This window comes from Sprattus sprattus (assembly GCF_963457725.1).
Source record: "Sprattus sprattus genome assembly, chromosome: 9".
NCBI classification, from domain to species: Eukaryota; Metazoa; Chordata; class Actinopteri; order Clupeiformes; family Clupeidae; genus Sprattus; species Sprattus sprattus.
Window position 1 is genome coordinate 15283913 of NC_137928.1, and position 22427 is coordinate 15306339.

The 22427-nt window shown below is 40.6% G+C and overlaps 1 protein-coding gene across 1 annotated transcript; it reads right to left on the bottom strand.

Annotated features, from left to right (window-relative positions):
• Nucleotides 1-18400: 18400 nt before the first annotated feature.
• Nucleotides 18401-18643, bottom strand: sptssb (serine palmitoyltransferase, small subunit B; the record flags this gene model as incomplete). Its single annotated transcript, XM_080844387.1, has 1 exon — nucleotides 18401-18643. One exon carries the CDS (start codon nucleotides 18641-18643, stop codon nucleotides 18401-18403), a length of 243 nt encoding a protein of 80 aa, XP_080700513.1.
• Nucleotides 18644-22427: the final 3784 nt, after the last annotated feature.

Here is a 22427-nt window from a genome sequence, read left to right on the forward strand (position 1 = left end):
ACAAACCACACAATAAAATATATGATCTATTGATATGTCTAGTGATTTTTATTTTGCACATTTCTTCTTGTTGAAATTTTGTCTAATAGAAAACAACATTTTCCGATGAACAAACGTTAACTGTTCATAAAATTCTTGAATTTGCTGCCTTATACTATACTGCATAGAATTGCGTACCCTATGCCATAGCCGGACGCTCACCTACCACAACAACTGTGATTGGTCTGTTTGGTAGCATCACGATATCTCCTACATTTCAATTTGCTCCTTCAGGTTGCGTTTTAATTATAAAAACACACAAAGATGAACATAGATGGCAGACCAAACTCCGTAGATGGCTGTATTTAGGACTTTTTGCCTTAGATTTTCTGAGGTACTGAAAAATACATTGTACAATCTGATGATCCCGTCATAGTAACCAAAAGGTACAGCTGATGTGATTTTCGAGGCACCTGCTACCCAACTATTTAACATTAGCTTACATTGGCAAGCTCACTTAAGACAAAGTAGACAGCTTGCTAATGAAGTCGACAACAACAGCGATGTGTGGTAAGCTTTCTAGATAATCAGTTGGCAGACGGCCTTATATGCAAACTCAGTTTGTCTATGGAGTTGATCCACTATCTATTTTGTTTTGTTTACGCAGACACCACCAGTGCATAATTATGCTCACAACAGAGCAAGTCTTGCCTTGAACCTAGGTTCAAACACCCTTTGGAAAACGCTTTAACAAAGATTTGACTTAGGCCACTCGCTAAGATTTAAGAATGCTAACCAATAGAGAGCAACTTAATTAATATCTATGGACGCAAAAGCGGGATAGTTCCAGTTTTATAAGTGGGAGTGTCACCTTACATCACAGCATAAACGTACCCTCTTATTACAGTTTTCCATTCACTGTTTACTTTTTCAAAACGGCTCACACAGCCCTTAACAGAAGACGTAATGACCAAAACACTATATGATGTTTGCAGAATGACACCACCCTCTCAACTTCACACACACATCAATACCAAATATTTCCATCAAAACCTACAATTTGTGCTCAATTGAAAATGTATGTTTTATCATTTATTTAACAATGGACAACCAAATTGAAACGACAGCTATCAATGAGCGATCAATCAATTTATGCAACCATCACTTCAACTTTTGTGCAGCACCCTCACAGTATTGACTGTTTTACCACTGACAACATACTACAATTTGGTTTTGTACAGAGCACTCTAACTTAGGGAATATACTGTCAGAAAGTATTTTGAAATCTGACAATTTGTATGCAGTAAAATATTGTAGTTCTGTTTTTGTATTGCAAAATACTGTAGAAATATTCTAAACAAGGACCTGTCAACACCATTGGTTTAAATTGGTTCTACTGTGTCCAAAATGGCAAAGATTCTGACACAAAAAATATTTACTGCTGAATTTTTTTCCACATTACCTGTACATACTGTAAGAAGTCAAAATGAAGGGCTTCAATATACATTAAAAAGGTCATATCTGTTCCGGCGTGAACATTCTCCCCCTGCCACCAGTGTGGGCCAGTGTGTTGATTCTGTAAAAATAGTGCAATAGGCTGTAAATATACAGTAATCAGAATTCTACTGTATATTTGGTAAATTACTTTAGTGAAACTACAGTACTGTATTGTATTGTGGCAACACACTTTACAAAAGATTAGAAATGGTTGTTGCCAAGAGTACAAATACAGTGAAACACAGAACAGTAAATTGACTGTAAAGGCCAACAAAGTGTTATTTTCATTGCGGAACATACAAACAATTGATGCCACAGTATGACGGCTCAGGTTTGGCTGAACCCTATTGCTAGCCTCTAATGGAGAGGTCATGATTGACCACATGATCACTGACTGTTTCCCTAATTTCATTAGAGCATCTTACAGGAACGCCACGTCCACTGAGTAGCCCCTCTACCTCCCCCACTTCCTTGTCCTCGTCCTTGCTGAGATTTCTGGTGGCGGCCCCCTCAATCCATGCTTGTTATCAACTTCAATCTAATTACCTCCTTTAAAGGTTGAGAACTATTTGATTAGTTGTGCACAGAGAGTTCACACAGGTGCTGAAGATATTTAGATTAATATTGAGAGCCGTTTCAGTAGGCTGCTACTAAATGTCAATATGTTGTCATGGTTATTCAATTACGTTTCGTGTCTTTCTCTGAGAAGTGTGAGAACTATTTTGAGTGTTAAAAAAAGAAATTTGTGTGAAAGCAATGAGACATAGTTAACCGATTCGCCAGAGAACACTTGCTGTGCAAAGAAGATGTGAGCATTAGATTAAGTTGACCCATGATACGCTAAATGTGTGTAAACAATCGAGATATGACAAACATATATTTCTGTGCTGTGTTACTGTCTAAGACTGGTTGATAACAAACAACGAACAGTAAACACACTTTCGATATGGTCGGCAATGTTATTGGTGAAATCCCTCGGGTCTCTCGTTGACTTCAATAGGAAAGGGAAAGCCGTACGGTCACCGCCCTCCGCTAACTACATCATTTCCGGTATCTCACTTTTCCGGTTTCATTCCCTCATCTTACAACAAAATTAAATATTTAAGTTAATTTTTAAAAGTGTAGGCAGTGCGCCTTACAATCACATTTTCACCCTGGACCAAATAGAATTACGTTTGGCAGAAGTAAAGACAAATGAGCACTTCTACAGCTCATTGATGAAGGAATACAAAGAGTCCCGCCAAATGACGGTGTACTTCGAAAGGTTCACGGCTGCGTCGAAGCGACTGCGTGCACAACACAGTCGTAGAACGGAGCTTACTACGGAGTCTGTAGCCGCGACGTGAGGCACCAGGGGTACGTCATAGACATATAAACCTATGGGGTACGTTGCTACGCTGTACTTGCGGCGTAGATTCTACGCAGAAGCATAACGCGGGCGCCTCCGCCATTTTCGGATTGAGTTGAACAACGATGGACCGAATAGAGCAGAGATTAGCTGAGGAAGTCCGTAAGCATGCAGTTGTGTACGATGGGTCTTCGCCACATTACAAAGACACCCAGATGATCGAAAATTCTTGGACAGAGATATCCACAAACATCGGGTTGGACGTCTCGGAAAGTATAAAGAGATGGAGGGCCTTGAGGGACAAGTACGTTCGACTTCGAAAAAAACTCTCTACGCTACGCTCCGGGGACCCACTTGGAAAAAATTTGCCTTCGTTTTATGTGCGTCTTTCCTGGTTGGCACCGCATGTAAGGCACCGGGAAAGAGGTTCAAAAAAGGACGACACCAACGTAAATATAACATGCTCTTTCTATCATAAACATCTATGTTGTCAGCGTGTAAGCTTGCAAGAAAGTGGTCAACACGGCGTACTGATTTGGGAAAAGATAATACTTATGCGAAATAACAATGTAATATGTAAGTTAATAGGCAGTTATTGTATCTGGCTCACTCATAATGTAAACACAATAACTTGTAGCCTATTCTGCCAGTGTAACCATATTGAGATTTTAAAGCTTTCCAAATTTGTGTATAGATACCGAATGCAAATTACCTGTATGTATAATTTCAGACTAACTTAGCTTAATGGTCTGGTGATGGCTACGTTTATCTCAGTCCCCCCAGCCATCTTCATCCCCCTGCAAAAATAGACCGAAGAGGAAGAGGAAAGAACAGGATGACTATCTTAACAAGCAGGTTGCCCAGTTGGAGGATCCGAGGGTGGAACTGCAACAACAGAGAGAGGACAGCAGTTCCAGCGATGAGCTCCAGCCATCTCCCCTCTCCCCCTGCCAAAAGATGAGCCAGAAGAGGAAAGAACAGGATGTCTGTCTACAGAAGCAGGTTGCCCAGTTGAAGGAATGCAGGGTGGAACTGCAACAACAGAGAGAGGACAGCAGTTGCAGGGATGAGCTCCAGCCAACTCTTCTATCCCCCAGCCAAAATATAACACGATATGAGAGGAAAAAACAGGATGCCTATCTTCAGAAACAGGTTGCTCGGTTGGAGGTACGCAGGGTGGAACTTGAACAACAGAGACAGGACAGCGGTTGCAGCGATGAGCTCTCCAGGTTTGGTCTAACTGTTGCAGACATGCTGCGGAGGCTGCCAGAAGAGCACAGGCCGCAGGCTATGTTTGACGTCTACAAACTACTGTTCGAGAGGCAGCAGCAGAAAAAATAAACAATTGTATAATTTCATATGTTGACACTTACCGTTTATACATTTGATACACTTCTATCCGGACACGCAAACTTGTGTTATGGTCAGTGCCTGTCAACTCATTGTGTATAATTGTTCAGGAAACTGTAAATAAATAATAACTTGAATTAACAGGTTATATGTATGAAAAGCTTGGTTTATTTTATTTATCAAGTTGGTCACGACACTATGTTGTTCTGCCATGGCACAGTTCCATGGGGTGATTGAAAGAAGGCCATCAGGTCTTCCCGCACCCTAGTGCCGGATCCGGTGGAGTGGATCCTTGAAATGTCATGAGGATCTAGTGGTTCGAAAAGATTCTTGTCCCCTGCCGTCACTCTTCGCCACTCGCCGGGCTGAGGCGACCCTGTAGTGTCCGAATCTGCAAAATCAGCAGGGATGTATCTGCTCACTGGTGAGTTGGTGTCATCAGTGTAGGACAAGAAGTTGTGTACAACGATACAAGCTTTGAGAATGTTTACTGCTTTGTCAGGCAGAAATTTTAATGGTTGACTGAGGATTCTCCACCGTGCCACCAAAATGCCCAATGTGTTTTCCATCACCTGCCTGGCTCTGGAGTGACGGTAGTTATAGATTTGCTCTCCCATGGTCTTGTTTGTCTCTATTTTGAAAAACACAAAGAGTATTTATGAATAGGAAGTCATTATACTGCCAATGTACCTGTGATCATTGCACACATTTAGGGAAATTAGTTCATAATATAGGCCTATATATACAGTACTCGAAAGGACAATACAAAATTACATTTTCATTTACTTCAATGGCTGTGACATACCTGGAAAGGGACACATGAGATTGTAGTGTAGGGGGAATGCAGAATCACCAACGATTACATGAGGGGTTTTGACTCCTGTTTCAGGAAGATTGGCTGGTGGGGGCAAGATCAGTTCTTTTTCAAGTAACATAGAACCAAATCTGCTCTCTTCAAAGATGCCATCGTCACATTCCCGTCCGTATGTCCCAACATCCACCATGGTAAACCGATATCTGGCGTCGCAGGTAGCCAGAAGGGCTACGGAGTTTGCGCCCTTAAGGTTGCAGTCGCTCCTGGCGACAGATGGTACATTGATGTTCACTCTTTTCCCGTCTATGCTGCCGACACAGTTCGGAAAGTTCCATAGTCGCCGAAAATCAGCTGCAATAGCTTCCCATTGGGCGACTGAGGGGCAGGGAAGGAACTCTGGCTGCAGTGCTTCCCATAAAGCTTTACAGACCTCCGATATTATGGTTGACACTGTGCTCGACGCAAGTTTGTAGCGAGCTGCTACAGCTTGTTGAGTTCCACCTGAAGCTAAAACTCGAATGGTGATTGCCAGTCTCTGAGTAATGTCTATAGGCATACTGTGCGTACATTGATGCGAGATAAAAGGTTGCAGACGACGAACCAAATCGTCAAATCTACCTGCAGTCATCCGAAAATATTTGAAATGCATTTCCTCATCCATGTCTCTCAGTGGCCGGACTAGCACAGAAAATTCACCCTCCTTCTGCCTCAGTCGGTTCAGTGGTTGTACACTCCATCTCCTCCGTCGTCTCTCTTTCCTGCGTTGCAGTAATTTCAGTAATAGTAACTGTTGTTCAACATTTATTAACTCCAACTCCAACATGATCCGCTCAGTTTCAGTCGCCATTATTTAAAGTACACAAAGAAAACTCAATACAGAAACCCCACCACCCACTAGCGGTTCGGCGGTGTAATTGCAGAGCGACGCAGACACACCAGCGCCACAGCGCACTGCAACCATAGATATCCTATATAAAGGCTAGATGTCTCACGGTGGAGTCTTGAACATACACATGTATAGGTAGACGCCTCCTTGACTGCTTCAGCCCATAGACATGTATAGGTATAGGACACGTATTCATGTCTATGCTTCAGCCCATTGCCGCGGCGAAAATCCTGAGTTATAGAAATTTAAGTTGTTGCCATTTGTAGTAGACACATGTGAGTACTTTGCCTAAAATTTTCAGACGTGTATCTTTAAAATAAAAGGTAGTTTTAGGTGCTGAAGCAAAAAGTGTTACAACCATCCCCAGCCTCCCCTACTGTGTTTTGGCAATAATTGAGAGAAATAGCCTTCAAATCAAACAGTGAGAAACTGGCAGTCAGTACGTTTTTATAGTTATTCAACAATAAACAGTACATTAAATAAGAAACAGTAGCCTACAAAATGACAATGGTAAACAAGCATCAATACACCTGCTGCTCTATATTGCTATAGCAGAAAAATATACATAGGCTATCTCAATATATTTAGTTTATCTCTAATATAAATACCATAGGTTATATATGTATATATATATATATATATATATATATATATATATATATATATATATATATATATATATATATATATATATAGCCTTTATAATGACTCAGTGCAATGATACAGAAGACTAAGGTAAACAAACACTTGCTGCTTTCTGTATTTGTATAGCAGTAAAAAAAAAAAAAAAAAAAAAAAAAAAACACTTCTGATACAGAAGTTTCATTCTAATACACATATAGTAATATCAAATATAATATTATAATTTAATATATATATATACAGTATATATATATTTGTACATATAAGCTAAAACCCTTTAAAAAGTATGTTTTTGCTCAGCCTTTTCCTGCTGTTGCCACTCTGTAATGTCAGTGTTTTGAGTTTGGCTTTGTGGTGCCGCCTGATTTTGTGGAACGCAGACACAACCAATGACAACAGTTCAGAGTGGTGGTTGTCAATGCCTAACTGTGTGTCCTGAATGTGCTCCTTGAGGAGAAACACATCATCTGTGCCGATGTCAGCCCGGACAAACTGCTTCATCCCAGACACACTGACAGCTTTTCCCGATGCAGACTGGCTTGCTGTCTATTAACTTCTGGGCCACATCCTGACTGATGGCAACCCATTCTAGCATTATCAATGCTTGGAGTTTGTCAGAAATAGTTTTTTTTTTTGTCCACCCGCCTCTTGAGGATTGGCCACAAGTTCTCAATGGGATTAAGGTCTGGGGAGTTTCCTGGCCAATGGATCAAATATCAATGTTTTGTTCCCGTGAGCCACTTAGTTATCACTTTTGCCTTATGGCAAGATGCTCCATCATGCTGGAAAAGGCATTGTTCATCACCAAACTGTTCCTGGTTGGGAGAAGTTGCTCTCGGAGGATGCTCAGGGATGGAACTAAACCATCAGTCTTCAGTTTCCCAACGCATCTCCAAAAAGTAGGTGCATCACTAACTATTCGTCACGCTTTGCTGAAAATGTTTTTGTGTGTATGTGTGTGTGTGTGTGTGTGTGTATTACACTGTGCGATATGTACACCTCTTCAAGTTGTTTTAAAGTTCTTTGTTCTTTTATTTTAGAAAGCAGCAACCAGGACTGGTATGTGTATTAGAATGACACTATTGGAATATTATGGTATTCTTACTTTGAGGTAGCCTATAGGCATTTTACTGCTGTACAAATACAGAAAGCAGCAAGTGTTTGTTTACCTTAGTCTTCTGTATCATTGCACTGAGTCATTATATATATATATATATATATATATATACAACCTATGAGATAAACTAAATATATTGAGATAGCCTATGTATATTTTTCTGCTATAGCAATATTGAGCAGCAGGTGTTTTGATGCTTGTTTACCGTTGTCTTTTTGTACTGTTTCTTTTTTAATTTACTGTTTATTGTTGAATAACTATAAAAAACGTACTGACTGCCAGTTTCTCACTGTTTGATTTGAAGGCTATTTCTCTCAATTATGGTCAAAACACAGTACCTAAAGAAGCACTATTCCGGTAGTTCAGTTATCCACTCAGTATTTTCAATTCAAAGAATTCAAAGTAACATGGAGACAAATCTTTTGGGGGATACTTCACGTCAGTGGTGGTCCGTCAGGGCCTTCAAGGCCTTCTCTGCTGGCCTAAACATCATCAGAAAATAAATGTAATAAATACATTTAATTTTTATATTTTCTTTTCATAAATATGTATTCAATTATTCCTCATAGTCCATTATCTTCATTTCATAGCTTCCAGCATTGTTAATTTATGTTAGAGCTTTTATCCAATCATATTTCAGCTATCATGTGTTGCCACGCTCCGAGAAACCTTCCCCGAGAACAGAATTCTTCCCTGAGGCCTTCAGAATTCACATTGAAGGCCCGTGTACATTTGATTGGTTTTCACAACTGGCTGTTTCAGTTCATTTAAGTTGAATGAACTGAAACAGACAGTTGTGACAACCAATCAGATTTCGAGTTGGCGACACTGGGCCTTCTAGAAGGCCCGGAATATTTCTTTCCTCGCGTTGAACGTGACACGTAAACGTCCTTTGATTGGATACTGAGGCAGACCGGTGCAGTGCTTCAGTGCTCAGTTTAGCCGGCTAATGCGAAAACGGAAAACGACGTACATCGGTTTCAATGCTTATTATGCTAGTTGTTTCAATTGGTAAGACTAAATATAATTACATTAACCAACTCAAATAAACTAGTTTACACCAACTTCATAATTCCAGTTTTTGATACAATTACAACGCCATTTTCAAGACGGAACTTTCAAGAAAAACTGGATATCGTGAGGATGGGAAGTTTAATGAAACTGCTTTGCAGGTGGGACAATGCGATGTTTAGTGGACAAACTTGTTTAAGCTCTCATAGGCTACTTTCGGTAGACTTAATAAAACTTTGTAGACTAATCCCTGAAAATCGCCTTTTATTTTTAAGTTGTGACAGTAATATCCAAGCGATCATATAACTGAGAGTTTACTACTCTCAATGTATTGTTAATACGGGTGTATTGATTTTAAATGCTCCGGAAATATTAATAAAGTCTGTTGTACTCGACTATGGTAAGGTGATGCAATGCTCACTTATACTGCCTTTCTGGATACATATAATGGTTCGAGAGCCATGGCGTCATAATGATAGTATTAGGAGGTGGATTCACTCAGTTTAACATCGTGTAGGACATCGCTGAAGGCCCAGTCGTGAAATGCACGGACCGCCACTGCTTCACGTAGATCATAAACCCTTGAATATAGAAATGACTCTGTGAAATCGGTTGCGAGATGGAAAAGGTTATCGTGATTTTTGTTCAGAAAAAAACCCAGCTGCTCCCGGCAACTTGCGTTTGTGACAGGCGCAAAGGACGTCACTGAGGGCTCTCCCAAAATGGCCGCGACGATTTTCGCCGCGGCAATGGGCTGAAGGCCTCTACCTATATATCTCTATGGTCTTGAACGTCCGCACAGGAGGCCAACTTGCAACAGGATAACTTCCTGGAGGGATCAGTGGTACGTCAGGTAACGCCAGTGATCTTCACAATCGTTTACACTCTTATCTCGCTGAAATCTTGACGGATTTACAAATTACTTGATTTACAAACGTCATTACCGTGGCAATAATTCTGGATGCTTGAACATGTTGAAATGTGCAGCTTAATTGTGTATCACGGCTAGTCTACTAGTCAGTAATTTTACATCTATTGGGGAGGCATAATTGTTTTGTCTTTTCAATATAACTTAAGTTGCACATGATTTCCAATCGGGTTGGTTTGTTAAACATCTTACATTATGATTTTGACAGGAAATTGCTGACTTTATTGCCAGTGAAGATGCTAGACTTTTGTGCAGCCTGCTCTATTGAACGTTCCCTTGAAACGAGAACCTGTGGGATCACCTTTTTATTTATTATATCAGTAATATTGCTTTTATAAAGGTGATAATAACAGTATACATTTATCTCCTGTTGCCATTCTGTATGCTGAGTTTTAGTAGCCTAGGTATTGATTTTACATAAATAGCTTGTGCATGTGTATTTATTGCACCTATCTGTTTTGTTCAATGTTATTTTCATATGAAAACCTATGTTTATAATTCTTCATAAGTATGCAGTGTCATAACTACATATCTTACGTTTATAACAAACCAGCCCGTTTGAAAATCAGTTGAAATTTGAGCAAGTTCTGGTTATTTAAAAAGTATGTACCACTACCAACACAAGCTATTCTGTCGCAAAATGGCCGCCGTGTGCGGACATTCGACTCCGTAGGCCAGAAACGCGGGCGAGACATCTAGCCTTTATATAGGATATCACATTTAATATCTATGACTACAACTATATATCTAAATTAATATTTGACCAGTAGGAGGCGCCAAGTAGCCTATCAACTCTCTGCTCACAGCAGAAGCGGCGAGATCATAGACATAAGAATACATTATTCTATGCGAGACGGTCAAAATTTCCACTGGCTGCCCTGCCAACAACGCATTAAAGCTAATTTGTATTGTACGCCACCTGGAAAGTACAGTCACACACATCATCATCATCATCATCATTATTATTTATTCAGGGCGAACTGACTGAGCACAAGGCTCTTTTGCAGCAATCACCTGATTGATTGCACATTATAGCCTACAGATGAACAATTCATAAACAAAACAAAACAGACAAAATTAAATAAAAAAAAACACATTATACAACTCAGAAAATAAGTATAAGAAAGAGTAGTTTTAAACAACAGCACTGAGGCACACCCTTAGCATCTAAAAGGCTCTTAAATTGGTTGACAAACAAATACTTGGTTAGTTTCAAATCCTCTTGAACAGTGTTCCATTTATGGGAGCAAAGCATTTTGGTAAGGGGGATTTCAAGGGAGATGTGGCTGTGACCATGTGTTATGACAGATGGATTTTAATTTAAAAAGTGACATAAAATAATTAGGCAGTTTTCCCACTAAGGCTTTATAAACAATAAAAGACAGTGTTTTCCCAGTGTTTTTATGAAGGGGTCCTGAAAGCCTCTCCTTTGACAAAGCGAATAGCACTATGGTATACAGCACATGTGTCAAACTCAAGGCCCGTGGGCCTGATCAGCCATTTCATCTGGCCCGCCCGGCTCCTCAGAATGTTGCAAAAAGTTCCATTGATTTGAATGAGCAACGGTGAAATTTCATGTGGCTTGCCTAATTTTCCCTAAGGATAAATAAGTTATCCATCTATCTCCTATTAATATATCTATCAGAGCTGAGAGTTGGTAGCATACGTCAATTTAGGCCCGCAAGCGCGAGTGCTTGCCCACTGTACGGCCCTCCACTTTGACCCATTTTTTTCCCCGGCCCTCTGTGTATTTGAGCTTGACACCCCTGGTATACAGAGTCCAGGAGTTATACGGTAGAGGGTGCAGCATTCATGTTAACAATGTCACCATAGTCAAGAACTGACAAAATTGTTGATTGCACTATTTCCATTCGGTAAACCGAGATCTAATTCTATAAAGAGAGCCTAGTTTAATTTAAACCTTCTTAGCTAGGTCAAGAACATGTGATTAAAATGACAGCCTATCATCTAGCCAGATACCTAGGTATTTATAGCAAGGAACTTGCTCAATATTAGTCACAGAATGGATGCAGATCCTATGGGTGCAGGGGACATTATTTCTACCATTGGAGAAAATCATGAATTTAGTCTTAGACTCATTCAGCATCAATTTGAGGGATTTTAGGGATTCCTGCACACAATCAAAAGCATGTTGAAGGTTTGAAACGGCTTCATCTATAGAGGGTGCTGAGGCATACAAAATTGTATCAACTGCATAAAAATCGGCTTTGCAATGTTCTAGAGCTGGGGTCTTCAACGTTTTTCAGGCCAGGGACCCCCAAACTGATGGCGAGATGAGCAGGGACCCCTACTATATAACTTGCATAAAATTTAGTTTATGATATACTGGACCAAGTGCCATATAAACATAGCTACCCTGTTATTGTTCTATCAATACTAAGCTATTCAAATAATACAAAGGTTAATATATTCATTAACCCTTGTATTTTTTAACATTGAATTTAACCTAACATTTTTTAACATTGAATTGAATTTAACATTTAACAACATGAAAGGTACAGGCTGGCCATGCCTCTGCCATTTATAAACATACATTTTGTATACAACTCTGAGCTAACAATTAATAACAACTTATAAAATAATTCACAGATATACAGTACTGTGCAAAAGTTTTAGGCAGGTGTGAAAAAATGCTATGAACTAAGAATGCTTTGAAAAATGTAAACAATAAATGTTTATTTTTTATCCATTTACATGGTAAGACTGAGCACAGCAACAAGACACAACGTAGTTATACTGCATCAGCAGGGTCTCTCCCAGACAAAGATTTCAAAGCAGACAGGGGTTTCAAAATGTGCAGTTCCAGCTCTTTTGAAGAAGACGTTGAGGATCGTAGACGCAGTGTTCAGCCAAGGAAACTTAATGCAGCTGATGAAAAACACATCAAGCTTATTTACCTTCGAAATCGGAAGATTTCAAGCAGTGGCATCAGCTCAGAACTGGCAGAAACCAGTGGTACCCAGGTACAGACATCTACTGTCCGGGGAAGTCTGGCCAGAAGTGGTCTTCATGGAAGAGTTGCAGCCAAAAAGCTCTACCCAGACAAGGAAACAAGGCCAAGTGACTGAACTAAGCACGTAAACATAGAAACTAGGGTGCAGAAACATGGCAGAAGGTGCTCTGGACTGATGAGTCAAAATTAGAAATATTTGGCTGTAGAAGAAGGCAGTTTGTTCGCTGGAGGCTGGAGAGAGGTACAATAATGAGAGTCTGCAGGCAACAGTGAAGCATGGTAGAGGTTCCTTTCCAGTTTGGGGCTGCATTTCTGCAAGTGGAGTTGGAGATTTGGTCAGGATGAATGGTGTCCTCAATGCTGAGAAATACAGGCAGATACTAATCCATCATGCAATACCATCAGAGAGGCGTATGATTGGCACCAAATGTATTCTGCAGCAGGAACATAACCCCAAACATACAGCCAATGTCATTAACAACTATCTTCAGCTTAAAGAAGAACAGAAAGACCTGCAAGTGATGGTATGACCCCCACAGAGCCCTAATCTCTACATCATCGAGTCTGTCTGGGTTTACATGAAGAGACAGAAGAATTTTAGGAAGCCTACATCCACAGAAGATCTGTGGTTAGTTCTCTAAGATGTTTGGAACAATTTACCAGCCGTGTTCCTTCAAAAACTGCGCAAGTGTATCTGGAAGAATTGATGCTATTTTGAAGGCAAAGGGTGGTCACACCAAATATTGATTTCATTTAGAATTTTCTTCTGTTCCTTCACTGCATTTTGTTAATTTATGAAGAATTGATGAAAATAAACTGTTAACACTTCCATTTTTGAAAGCATTCTTAGTTTACAGCATTTTTTCACACCTGCCTAAAACTTTTGCACAGTACTGTATATATATATATATATATATAAAGGACGGTGAAGATGATTAGCAGACGCATTTATCCAAAGCCACGAATCAAAACTCGGGAATTGAGAGGGGCGTCCGCGTGTAGAGCGATGTCGCCACTAGTTGCGCCACATTAGGCCTACATGTAATTCAAATGTTTGGTTTTAATTTTATTATGGAAGTACACTGAGCCTAAATACCTTATGTATTGAATTAATATAACTTTTGTGTGTATGCATGATCTTGTAGCAGGCCTTTCCGCACCATATATTGAACAAATTCACTGTTTCAAGAATCTTTCCTACACCATATTTTCATTGACCAGCAGGTGTCCCTAGAGGGCATTCGAAGCCTCGAGAAATGAACCACTTTTCAATACACCTGCGCGGAAAGCTTCAATGTTTCATGAAGCTTCATTTCGAAATCACTACTAGCTGGCGCCCATAATCTGTTATATTTGAAGCCGTCTACACTTTTGTTACGGTAGATTAAGTTTGTGTCTACGTTTTACGGAAATGGCCACCACGAGCCATGACCAAGTGCCTACTCTGTGAAGTCGGAGTGTGGTGAACCTTCTCTTTACCACTTTGAGAATTTGCTGTCCTCACTGTGTGCAATCCAACACAGTCATTGTTATCAGTCATTGCATGTTTGCATAACAGTATAGCTATCTCTACGTGCACACTCCTGGCTCTTGTACTACAGGCAAGAGGTCACTTTTCTGAGAAATGGGTTTGGCTGAGACAATAAGTAGGGTTACAGGTATGAGTTAGTATGCTTCTTCTTTGTATTCTCTTGATGAAGTCCTCACACCAATACTTTTAATAGTCTTATGAGTAACTTTAGGGCATGTAGGGTGTCCTCCCCCTTAGTTCTGGGGTCAGCAGAGGTCACACAGGTGCATTGTGGGATAGTTTGAATAGGGTTGATGAGGTCAAAGCGGGAAAGTATGTTGGAACTGCGCCAAGGAGCTGCTCACTCTAAAATTCTTGCCCGGATCTTGTGTGGATGGGGGTAGGACTCCAGATCTGGGTTGCAGTCGGCTGCTTGCAGGTCAGGCTCTGATTCCTGCTCAGAGGAAGGGGCGGTTGGATCAGGTTTTTGGGAATCTGATCCTCCTCAGGCAGCGGGAACCGGATCTACTTGGGAAAGTGACAAGTGGGACCCTTTATAAACAGAGGGATACAAAGCATGAGGCACCTTTTTTGGGGGATGGTGGGGGGGGGGGGGGGGGGGGGGGGGGCGGAATGTTCGTTCTTTACATTAATTCCTAACCCCTACCACCACCACCCCTGTCTATCAGAGAGGGGGGAGACATGGAAAAAATGTAAAGAACCACTCCCCCCCCCCCCCCCCCATGTTGCCCCCCCTCTCTTTCTCTCTCTTTTTCACACTTTTCCTCCCTCTCTCTCACTCTCTCTCTCACTTTTTTTCTCTCTGTGTCCCTTTACTTCCTTCAGACTCTTTTTGCCTCATACCTGCAGTGAAGGGGAGGAGAATGTTTTGTTTCAGGCAGAAACAATAGCTCAGGTGCCACATAGTCCCCTGCCATGCCAAAAAGCTTAATTACTCTAAATTTTAGTTTTTCATAATTGCAAAAAAAAGAAAATACATTAAAAACACAAATCACACTTAAACACTCAGAGAGCGCAGGAAATATATAAAAAAAAATGAATGTTCTAGAATTTCACGTTTGGAATTCCTTTTCTTTTGTTCAGTGTATTATGGTGGCTTAAGTAAACTATTTATCCCCATCTATAATTTACCTATGGCCTTTACCTATCGGTATCTCTTGAATAGGTTTTATTGACATTCTTGTGATGAGTAGCGCACAACTAAAAATGTGCTAGGGTGAATCACAAACTCTCATAATAGTTCAACTTCGTTATGAGTATGGTTTCTCAATCTTTTGTCTTGGATGCATTAGCTGTTTTCCCCCTGTATGGGCTTCATAGAACAGTGGATATTGATGGAGGAGTTGTGGCATTGAGTACACAGTGTCTGGCTAATGCATGCCCTCCGAGCGACTCCAATCCACCCCATTTAATGAATGCCTTGGTTATGGTGCTTGAGTGCTTTTGGGGCGTGTGTGCTTTTGTTGGCTGACTGCCTTTTGTTTATGGCGATTAAGAGTGGGTTGGAATTACTAATGCTCCCTCCATCCTGTGTCTAAAACTGAGGGAGAAAAACAGCAATCCTCACCAAGCCAAATACCTTATACCATACACAGAGGAGAGGATAAGACCTAGGTCAAGTGTCCACGGTTCAAATACTTTTTTTGCCCCTCATAATCGTCTGAAACGTACAACACCTTAGTCATTTATAAGTCTGGGCAGTGTACAGAAGGCTAGTCCTCAAGTCTTACCTAAACAAATATTTGAACAAGATTTTGTCAAACTGAAACACAACTGGAGGAAATGAGGGAGACAAAAAAAAACAACACAAACAAATCAGTTACTGCCCCCGGTGCCACTTTAGACTTAATTTTATTTTTACTTTTACTCTCTTTATTTGAACTGAAATTCCGTTGTTCATGCTGAAACCCAAGTGCAGGAAACCAAAGACAAATAAATGTATCAACTAGTGCTTATAATAATGTGAGAGAATGACTATTGTGTTACAGAACCTTGGAGAGACAAACACAGTGGAGGTGGTCGGTTACGGAGCAGGGCCCTGCCGGACACACACACACACACACCTCAAGGAAAGCTTGAGAGCCACCTTTTTAGATGGTCAAACCTTAATCGGAGCTCACAGGACTTTCCGCTCCTGTTCAACATGGATAGCTACCAAAGTATGGAAAATCACTTCACTAAAGACTGGATGCTTGTAACCTTTGTCATACTTCTTTTACAATTATTTATTTGGCAGGTGCACTGCAGTTATATGTATGTTATTAATCAGGTGCACTTCAGTTATATGTATGTTATTAATCTGTGGGCCATCTGGAACTTTGGTGACTCCTGTTACAAAAGCAATTCAGTTGAATTCCCTTTAAAAGCAAGAAAAAAATACAATTCAGGACACCTGTGTAACTCTTGTCTGTTTGCGTGCAGATTTTGATCGTTGTCTTGGGCTATAGAGAATGGCATGGCTCTCCCCTCTGATCACACCCTTGCATTGTCATGGAAACCTTTTCAACATACGCCTCTCTTTTTCATCCTAAGAGGTCATGTGTCTGATGTATGTGTGCAGGCATCTTCAAAGATCCCTCCCCGTCTGTCCTCCATATATGCTGCTTGGCAGACTAATCTCTGAATGGGGCATTATATTGCTCCGGAGTAAGAGATATGAAAGTGGAACATGATGACGGTGAACAAGGAGGGCTTCAAACGGTTTCCATTCTCTGAACTGAAGACCCTGTTCCTTACCTGACCAACAGGTCTGGTTGCTTTGTGTTTTATAAGACCACAGAATCTATGAGGGCGAGCAACATTCTAAATTTCACTTCTGTGCTACTGGGTGTTTGAGGATGTTTAGACTATTATAGTTTTGGGGATGTACAACATATTTTATAACATATTGAGATCCCAAGTCTTTAAATTAATTATTTTATTATGGAAAACAAATCAACTGGTAAACGTTAGTAGAAAAAACAACAGATATGGATTCAGTCATTAGAATGTATGAGTTACAATGAGGCTTGCAGAATCAAACTACATGAAATGCCTGTGCCTCTAAAAACTGAGACTAAAAAGATATTCTTATAACAAACCTCTACAATACATATATGGCATCAAGAAAATACTTATATACATACATAAATTGCAAACAGTTTTGGTAATGGACATTGTAACCAGCCAAGGTTTACCACTGCAAATAAATTAGTACTATACACAAAGTAGACAAAACCTGAACTAACAGCCCTTTAACCAAGACATAAAGGCAGATCATTAAATCAACAATAAAGAATTTAATCTTAATTAGCGTTATTACACAGGTGTAAGCTGTATTACATTGAGACACACATCATAACTTCATCAGTGGTCTACAGAAGAGATTATGGCCAGTCAAAGCCAATGTCTTTTCACTCTAGCCATGGAGCATTGAAATTCAGGTTCAGCCCATATTGTCCCTTAATGACATTACTGGCATATTGTACTGACTGAATATTGTGCAAAAAGCAAGCCAAGCCTCTTGGTGGAACTGGGTCAATATTTGTTCATGCACAAAAAAGACTCTTTGTGTCTAAAGAATAATTCTAATTATATTCTGACAGTAAGCTGGAATGTATCCATCAAACATCAAAATAGTTTCATCATATGGATTATATGCAGTGATATTTATGCTATTACATGTTGTAACGTATTATAACAGATCTTGGGGTAGTGGTTGGCATTACATGTAAAACTGAGTTGACAGGACTATTAAGTCAGCTACCGTTTGCCAATGGTGAAGTTCAAGTCATTTGCGTAACTTCTTTAGTGCCACTTAGCCACGGCCATAAAAATGCTAGATAAGTGCATCCTGTGAACATGCTGGAGCCTTAAGCTGTCTTTGCCTTTCCTCTTACTGGTCAATGTTGGAAATATTAGAAGAGCATGTATGCCCAGATGCACATCACCAGAGGGAGGGAGAGGGGTCCTATCATGCAATAAGAGCACTCAGGACCCAGGCCCTCCCTATTCACTACATACATACAGGATGTACATAACCTACCCAGTGATTGGCAGGAGAGACCCAGAGCTGTTTATAGGAAACAAAAGGATGTCAAAATGATCTGGAAGAACACACATTTTTGCATACACATGGGGAACAGGTATCAGGTGGCGGATGAGGAGGAGGAAGAGGAAGAGGAGGAGGAGGACTCTTAGCGAGTGGCGGATAGAGAGATGGAGTATTGTATTCTTCTCTGCCATTTTGTTTGGAATCTTTCTGAGTTAAAAACACTGACTGAATGGTTGCTGTGAAGATCCCCCTCCTCCCTCCTGCCCCCTTACTTTCCTCCTTCGCCACTCTTAGTTCATCAGCGCCATGGTGCTCTCATGCTGGCCACCGCACACGCCAGAGAAGAACTCCAGCGCCAGGCGCACGTGGACGGGCACGAACACGTAGGAGGTGTAGATCACCATGGCGACCATGGTGAAGAGCACGGTGTTGAAGATGGACTTCTCCCAGGGCTCCAGCACGTAGATGCCAGTGATGAGCAGGTACTGGTAGTAGAGCCAGCCCATGTACTCGCGCATGTTCTTCGTGTCCATCCCTGACCTGAGCCAGTGAGGCGGGCACACACTCTCAGGTACACACTCTCAGGGACGCGTGCCAAAAGGAGTAGGAGAAGGAGGAGGAGGTGGTGATGTTGGTGGGGAGGGGAACTCTGGGAGTAATGGAGGCGTTACGGGCACAGGCAACAAACACAGACACACAACAGAAACACAATGGACAAAACAAGAAAGCGAACAATCAAACAAACACACACATAGAGAGAACGAGAGACAGAACAAACACAAAGGACAAACCACACATAACTTATTATGTAAAGTAAAAAAGGAAGCCTTAAAACAGCTGATACTGATGACATTTACAGCATACCATTTAATCCATCTCATGACTGATTACTGTCACCTTTCTCTGCATTCTTCCACCTTCTTAATGTTTTCATGCATCACATTCGATTGAGAGGGAACTGCAGCATAGATTTGTTTTAAAATAGAAAAGGACACGGCTACAAGCTAAAATGTGACCCAATAGAGAGAGGAAAGAAATACAATGCTGTAAACTTGACAAAGCCAGTATACTCTGAAAACATATTTTCTCATAACACACCTTTGAAAAACAACAATGGGTGGCTACAGATGTTTACAAGTTGGGTTAAAAAGCAAACATTCTGTTTATGAATCTGTAGGGTATTACAGATTCCAGTTAAGACAACAGGTACCGGTTGCAGGTGAAAAACACACACACAGAGACCCGCGCATACAGACACACACACACACACACACACACACACACAGATGCGTACAATTGGAATTGTGTTTATAAGAGATTGGATCTCAAGGGTAATTAAGCATAAAGCTCAGCAGATCGGTGCGCAAGGCAATGCCCAAGGGGTGCAATCAAATATCTAACATTGATATGTGTACCCCCCTCCTCAGACAACACATACAAACTCAAACTCTTTCTCTCTCTCACTCATTCACACACACACACACACACACACACACACACACACACACACACACACACACACACACACACACAGATACAGTCTGAGAATAATTTCAGATGATATAGTTTTAAACTTTCAAAGAAAACTAAAAACAAAACTCTGCCTAGTAATTGTGTATCTGCATGAAAAGTATTAGGACTGTATGTAGCTAGTAATTGTACATTTGTGTAAAAACTCCTTGTGAGTGCATTCCGACTTTAGGTTCCACCAAAACAAATAATATATTAACAGTTTTTTTAGCTGCCCTTTTATGGAGACATACATGCTGCCGCACAAAAATAAAATGGCAGCTTTTGTATGAGGGGAAACTAGGGAAAAATATATATTGGCTTATTAGTCTGGTCAGACAATGTGTTGAAGAATAACAGATCTATCTATGTGTAACAGTAAAGATTTGGTTTCTTCCACTTGCACCCGTTATGTGCTATTTTATCATATGACCTGTTGGGGTTCTAGTGACCTCTGGGGGATATACAGCCGCGGAAAAAATTAAGAGACCACTTCAAAATTATCAGTTTCTCTGGTTTTACTATTTATTGGTATGTGTTAAAGTAAAATGTACATTTTTGTTTTATTCTATAACCTACTGGCAACATTCCTACCAAATTTCAAATAAAAATATTGTCATTTAGATCATTTATTTGCAGAAAAATGACAATTGGTCAAAATAGCAAAATTGATGCAGTGTCTTCAGATCTCGAATAATGCAAAGAAAACAAGCTCATATTCATTTTTAAACTACACAATACTAATGCTTACACTTAGGAAGAGTTCAGAAATCAATATTTGGTGGAAAAACCTTGATTTAAAATCACAACTTTCATGTGTCTTGGCATGCTCTCCACCAGTCTTTCACATTGCCGTTGGGTGACTTTATGCTACTCCTGGCGCAAGAATTCAAGCAGCTCGGCTTCTTTTCATGGCTTGTGACCATCCATCTTCCTCTTGATCACATTTCAGAGGTTTTTGATGGGATTCAGGTCTCGAAATTGGGCTGGCCATGACAGGGTCCTGATCTGGTGGTACTCCATCCACACCTTTACTGGCCTGGCTGTGTGGCATGGAGCATTGCCCTGCTGGAAAAAACACTTCTCAGAGTTGGGGAACATTGTCAGAGCAAAAGGAAGCAAGTTTTTCTTCCGGGACAACGTTGTACTTTGCCTGGCTGAGGTTTGTAAAAGACCATAAGGATTGAAAAAAGCGGACTGGAGGGTCTTCTAGTTCGTCTTCTCTGATGAGTCCAATTTTCAGCTTTGCCCAACACATGGTCGTCTGATGGTTAGACGGAGACCTGGAGAGGCCTACAAGCCAGAGAGTCTTGCACCTACTGTGAAATCGGACTCATCAGAGAAGACGAACTTAGAAGAACCTCCAGTCCGCTTTTTCAATCCTTATGGTCTTTTACAAACCTCAGCCAGGCAAAGTACAACGTTGTCCCGGAAGAAAAACTTGCTTCCTTTTGCTCTGACAATGTTCCCCAACTCTGAGAAGTGTTTTTTCCAGCAGGGCAATGCTCCATGCCACACAGCCAGGCCAGTAAAGGTGTGGATGGAGTACCACCAGATCAGGACCCTGTCATGGCCAGCCCAATTTCGAGACCTGAATCCCATAAAAAACCTCTGAAATGTGATCAAGAGGAAGATGGATGGTCACAAGCCATGAAAAGAAGCCGAGCTGCTTGAATTCTTGCGCCAGGAGTAGCATAAAGTCACCCAACGGCAATGTGAAAGACTGGTGGAGAGCATGCCAAGACACATGAAAGTTGTGATTTTAAATCAAGGTTATTCCACCAAATATTGATTTCTGAACTCTTCCTAAGTGTAAGCATTAGTATTGTGTAGTTTAAAAATGAATATGAGCTTGTTTTCTTTGCATTATTCGAGATCTGAAGACACTGCATCAATTTTGCTATTTTGACCAATTGTCATTTTTCTGCAAATAAATGATCTAAATGACAATATTTTTATTTGAAATTTGGTAGGAATGTTGCCAGTAGGTTATAGAATAAAACAAAAATGTACATTTTACTTTAACACATACCAATAAATAGTAAAACCAGAGAAACTAATAATTTTGAAGTGGTCTCTTAATTTTTTCCGCGGCTGTACATGTTGAACTCCGTTCGGAGGATTAGAGCCATGCATGAAGTGTTTCGATCCATGCTGCTGCGCTAAGGAGTCCCAACTTGTTGTCATTTGTGCCAGGCTAATCAAGTGACGAGCTGGACCCACGTCTCCTACCGTTCTTTTGAAAGCGACACAACGCAGACGAATTCAAGGGGGTTACATAGGCAATGTCTGTTTCACTCAGAATATCTCCTCAGATTTCGTTCTAAACGCACAATAAGAGGATGCATGGGCTACTTATTTTTTTGCTTTCTTATGAAGCCATTTTATTCCATTTTTCAAAGCTGTACTTGTTTATTCATCTTTGCTCTAGATTTGTGTTTATTGAATATAAATCAGACATCCATTCAGGCTGATATGGGGTGGATATGGCCTCTTAGTTACCAAAGACCAGGCGAACTTTGTGAATCCCCTTTGACTGACGTCCAGTTCCCTTAAGACAGGTGCCATGCAAAACAAAAAAAAGTCATGCTTAACAACCACGAGGGATAACAATAGAGGGAGAGCTAGCCATTTATTAGTACATGTATGCACCTGTTCCTGTATCGGAAAAAAGTTCAAGTGTCAATTTTCAAAAACCCCTTGATCAATGCGTTCTGATGCAGAGTGTTTTGATTGTGGCTAGTCACCACCCAAGGCATTTCAAAAGTTTAAATTATCCTTGAGAGTCATGTCCAACCGATTCTGGGT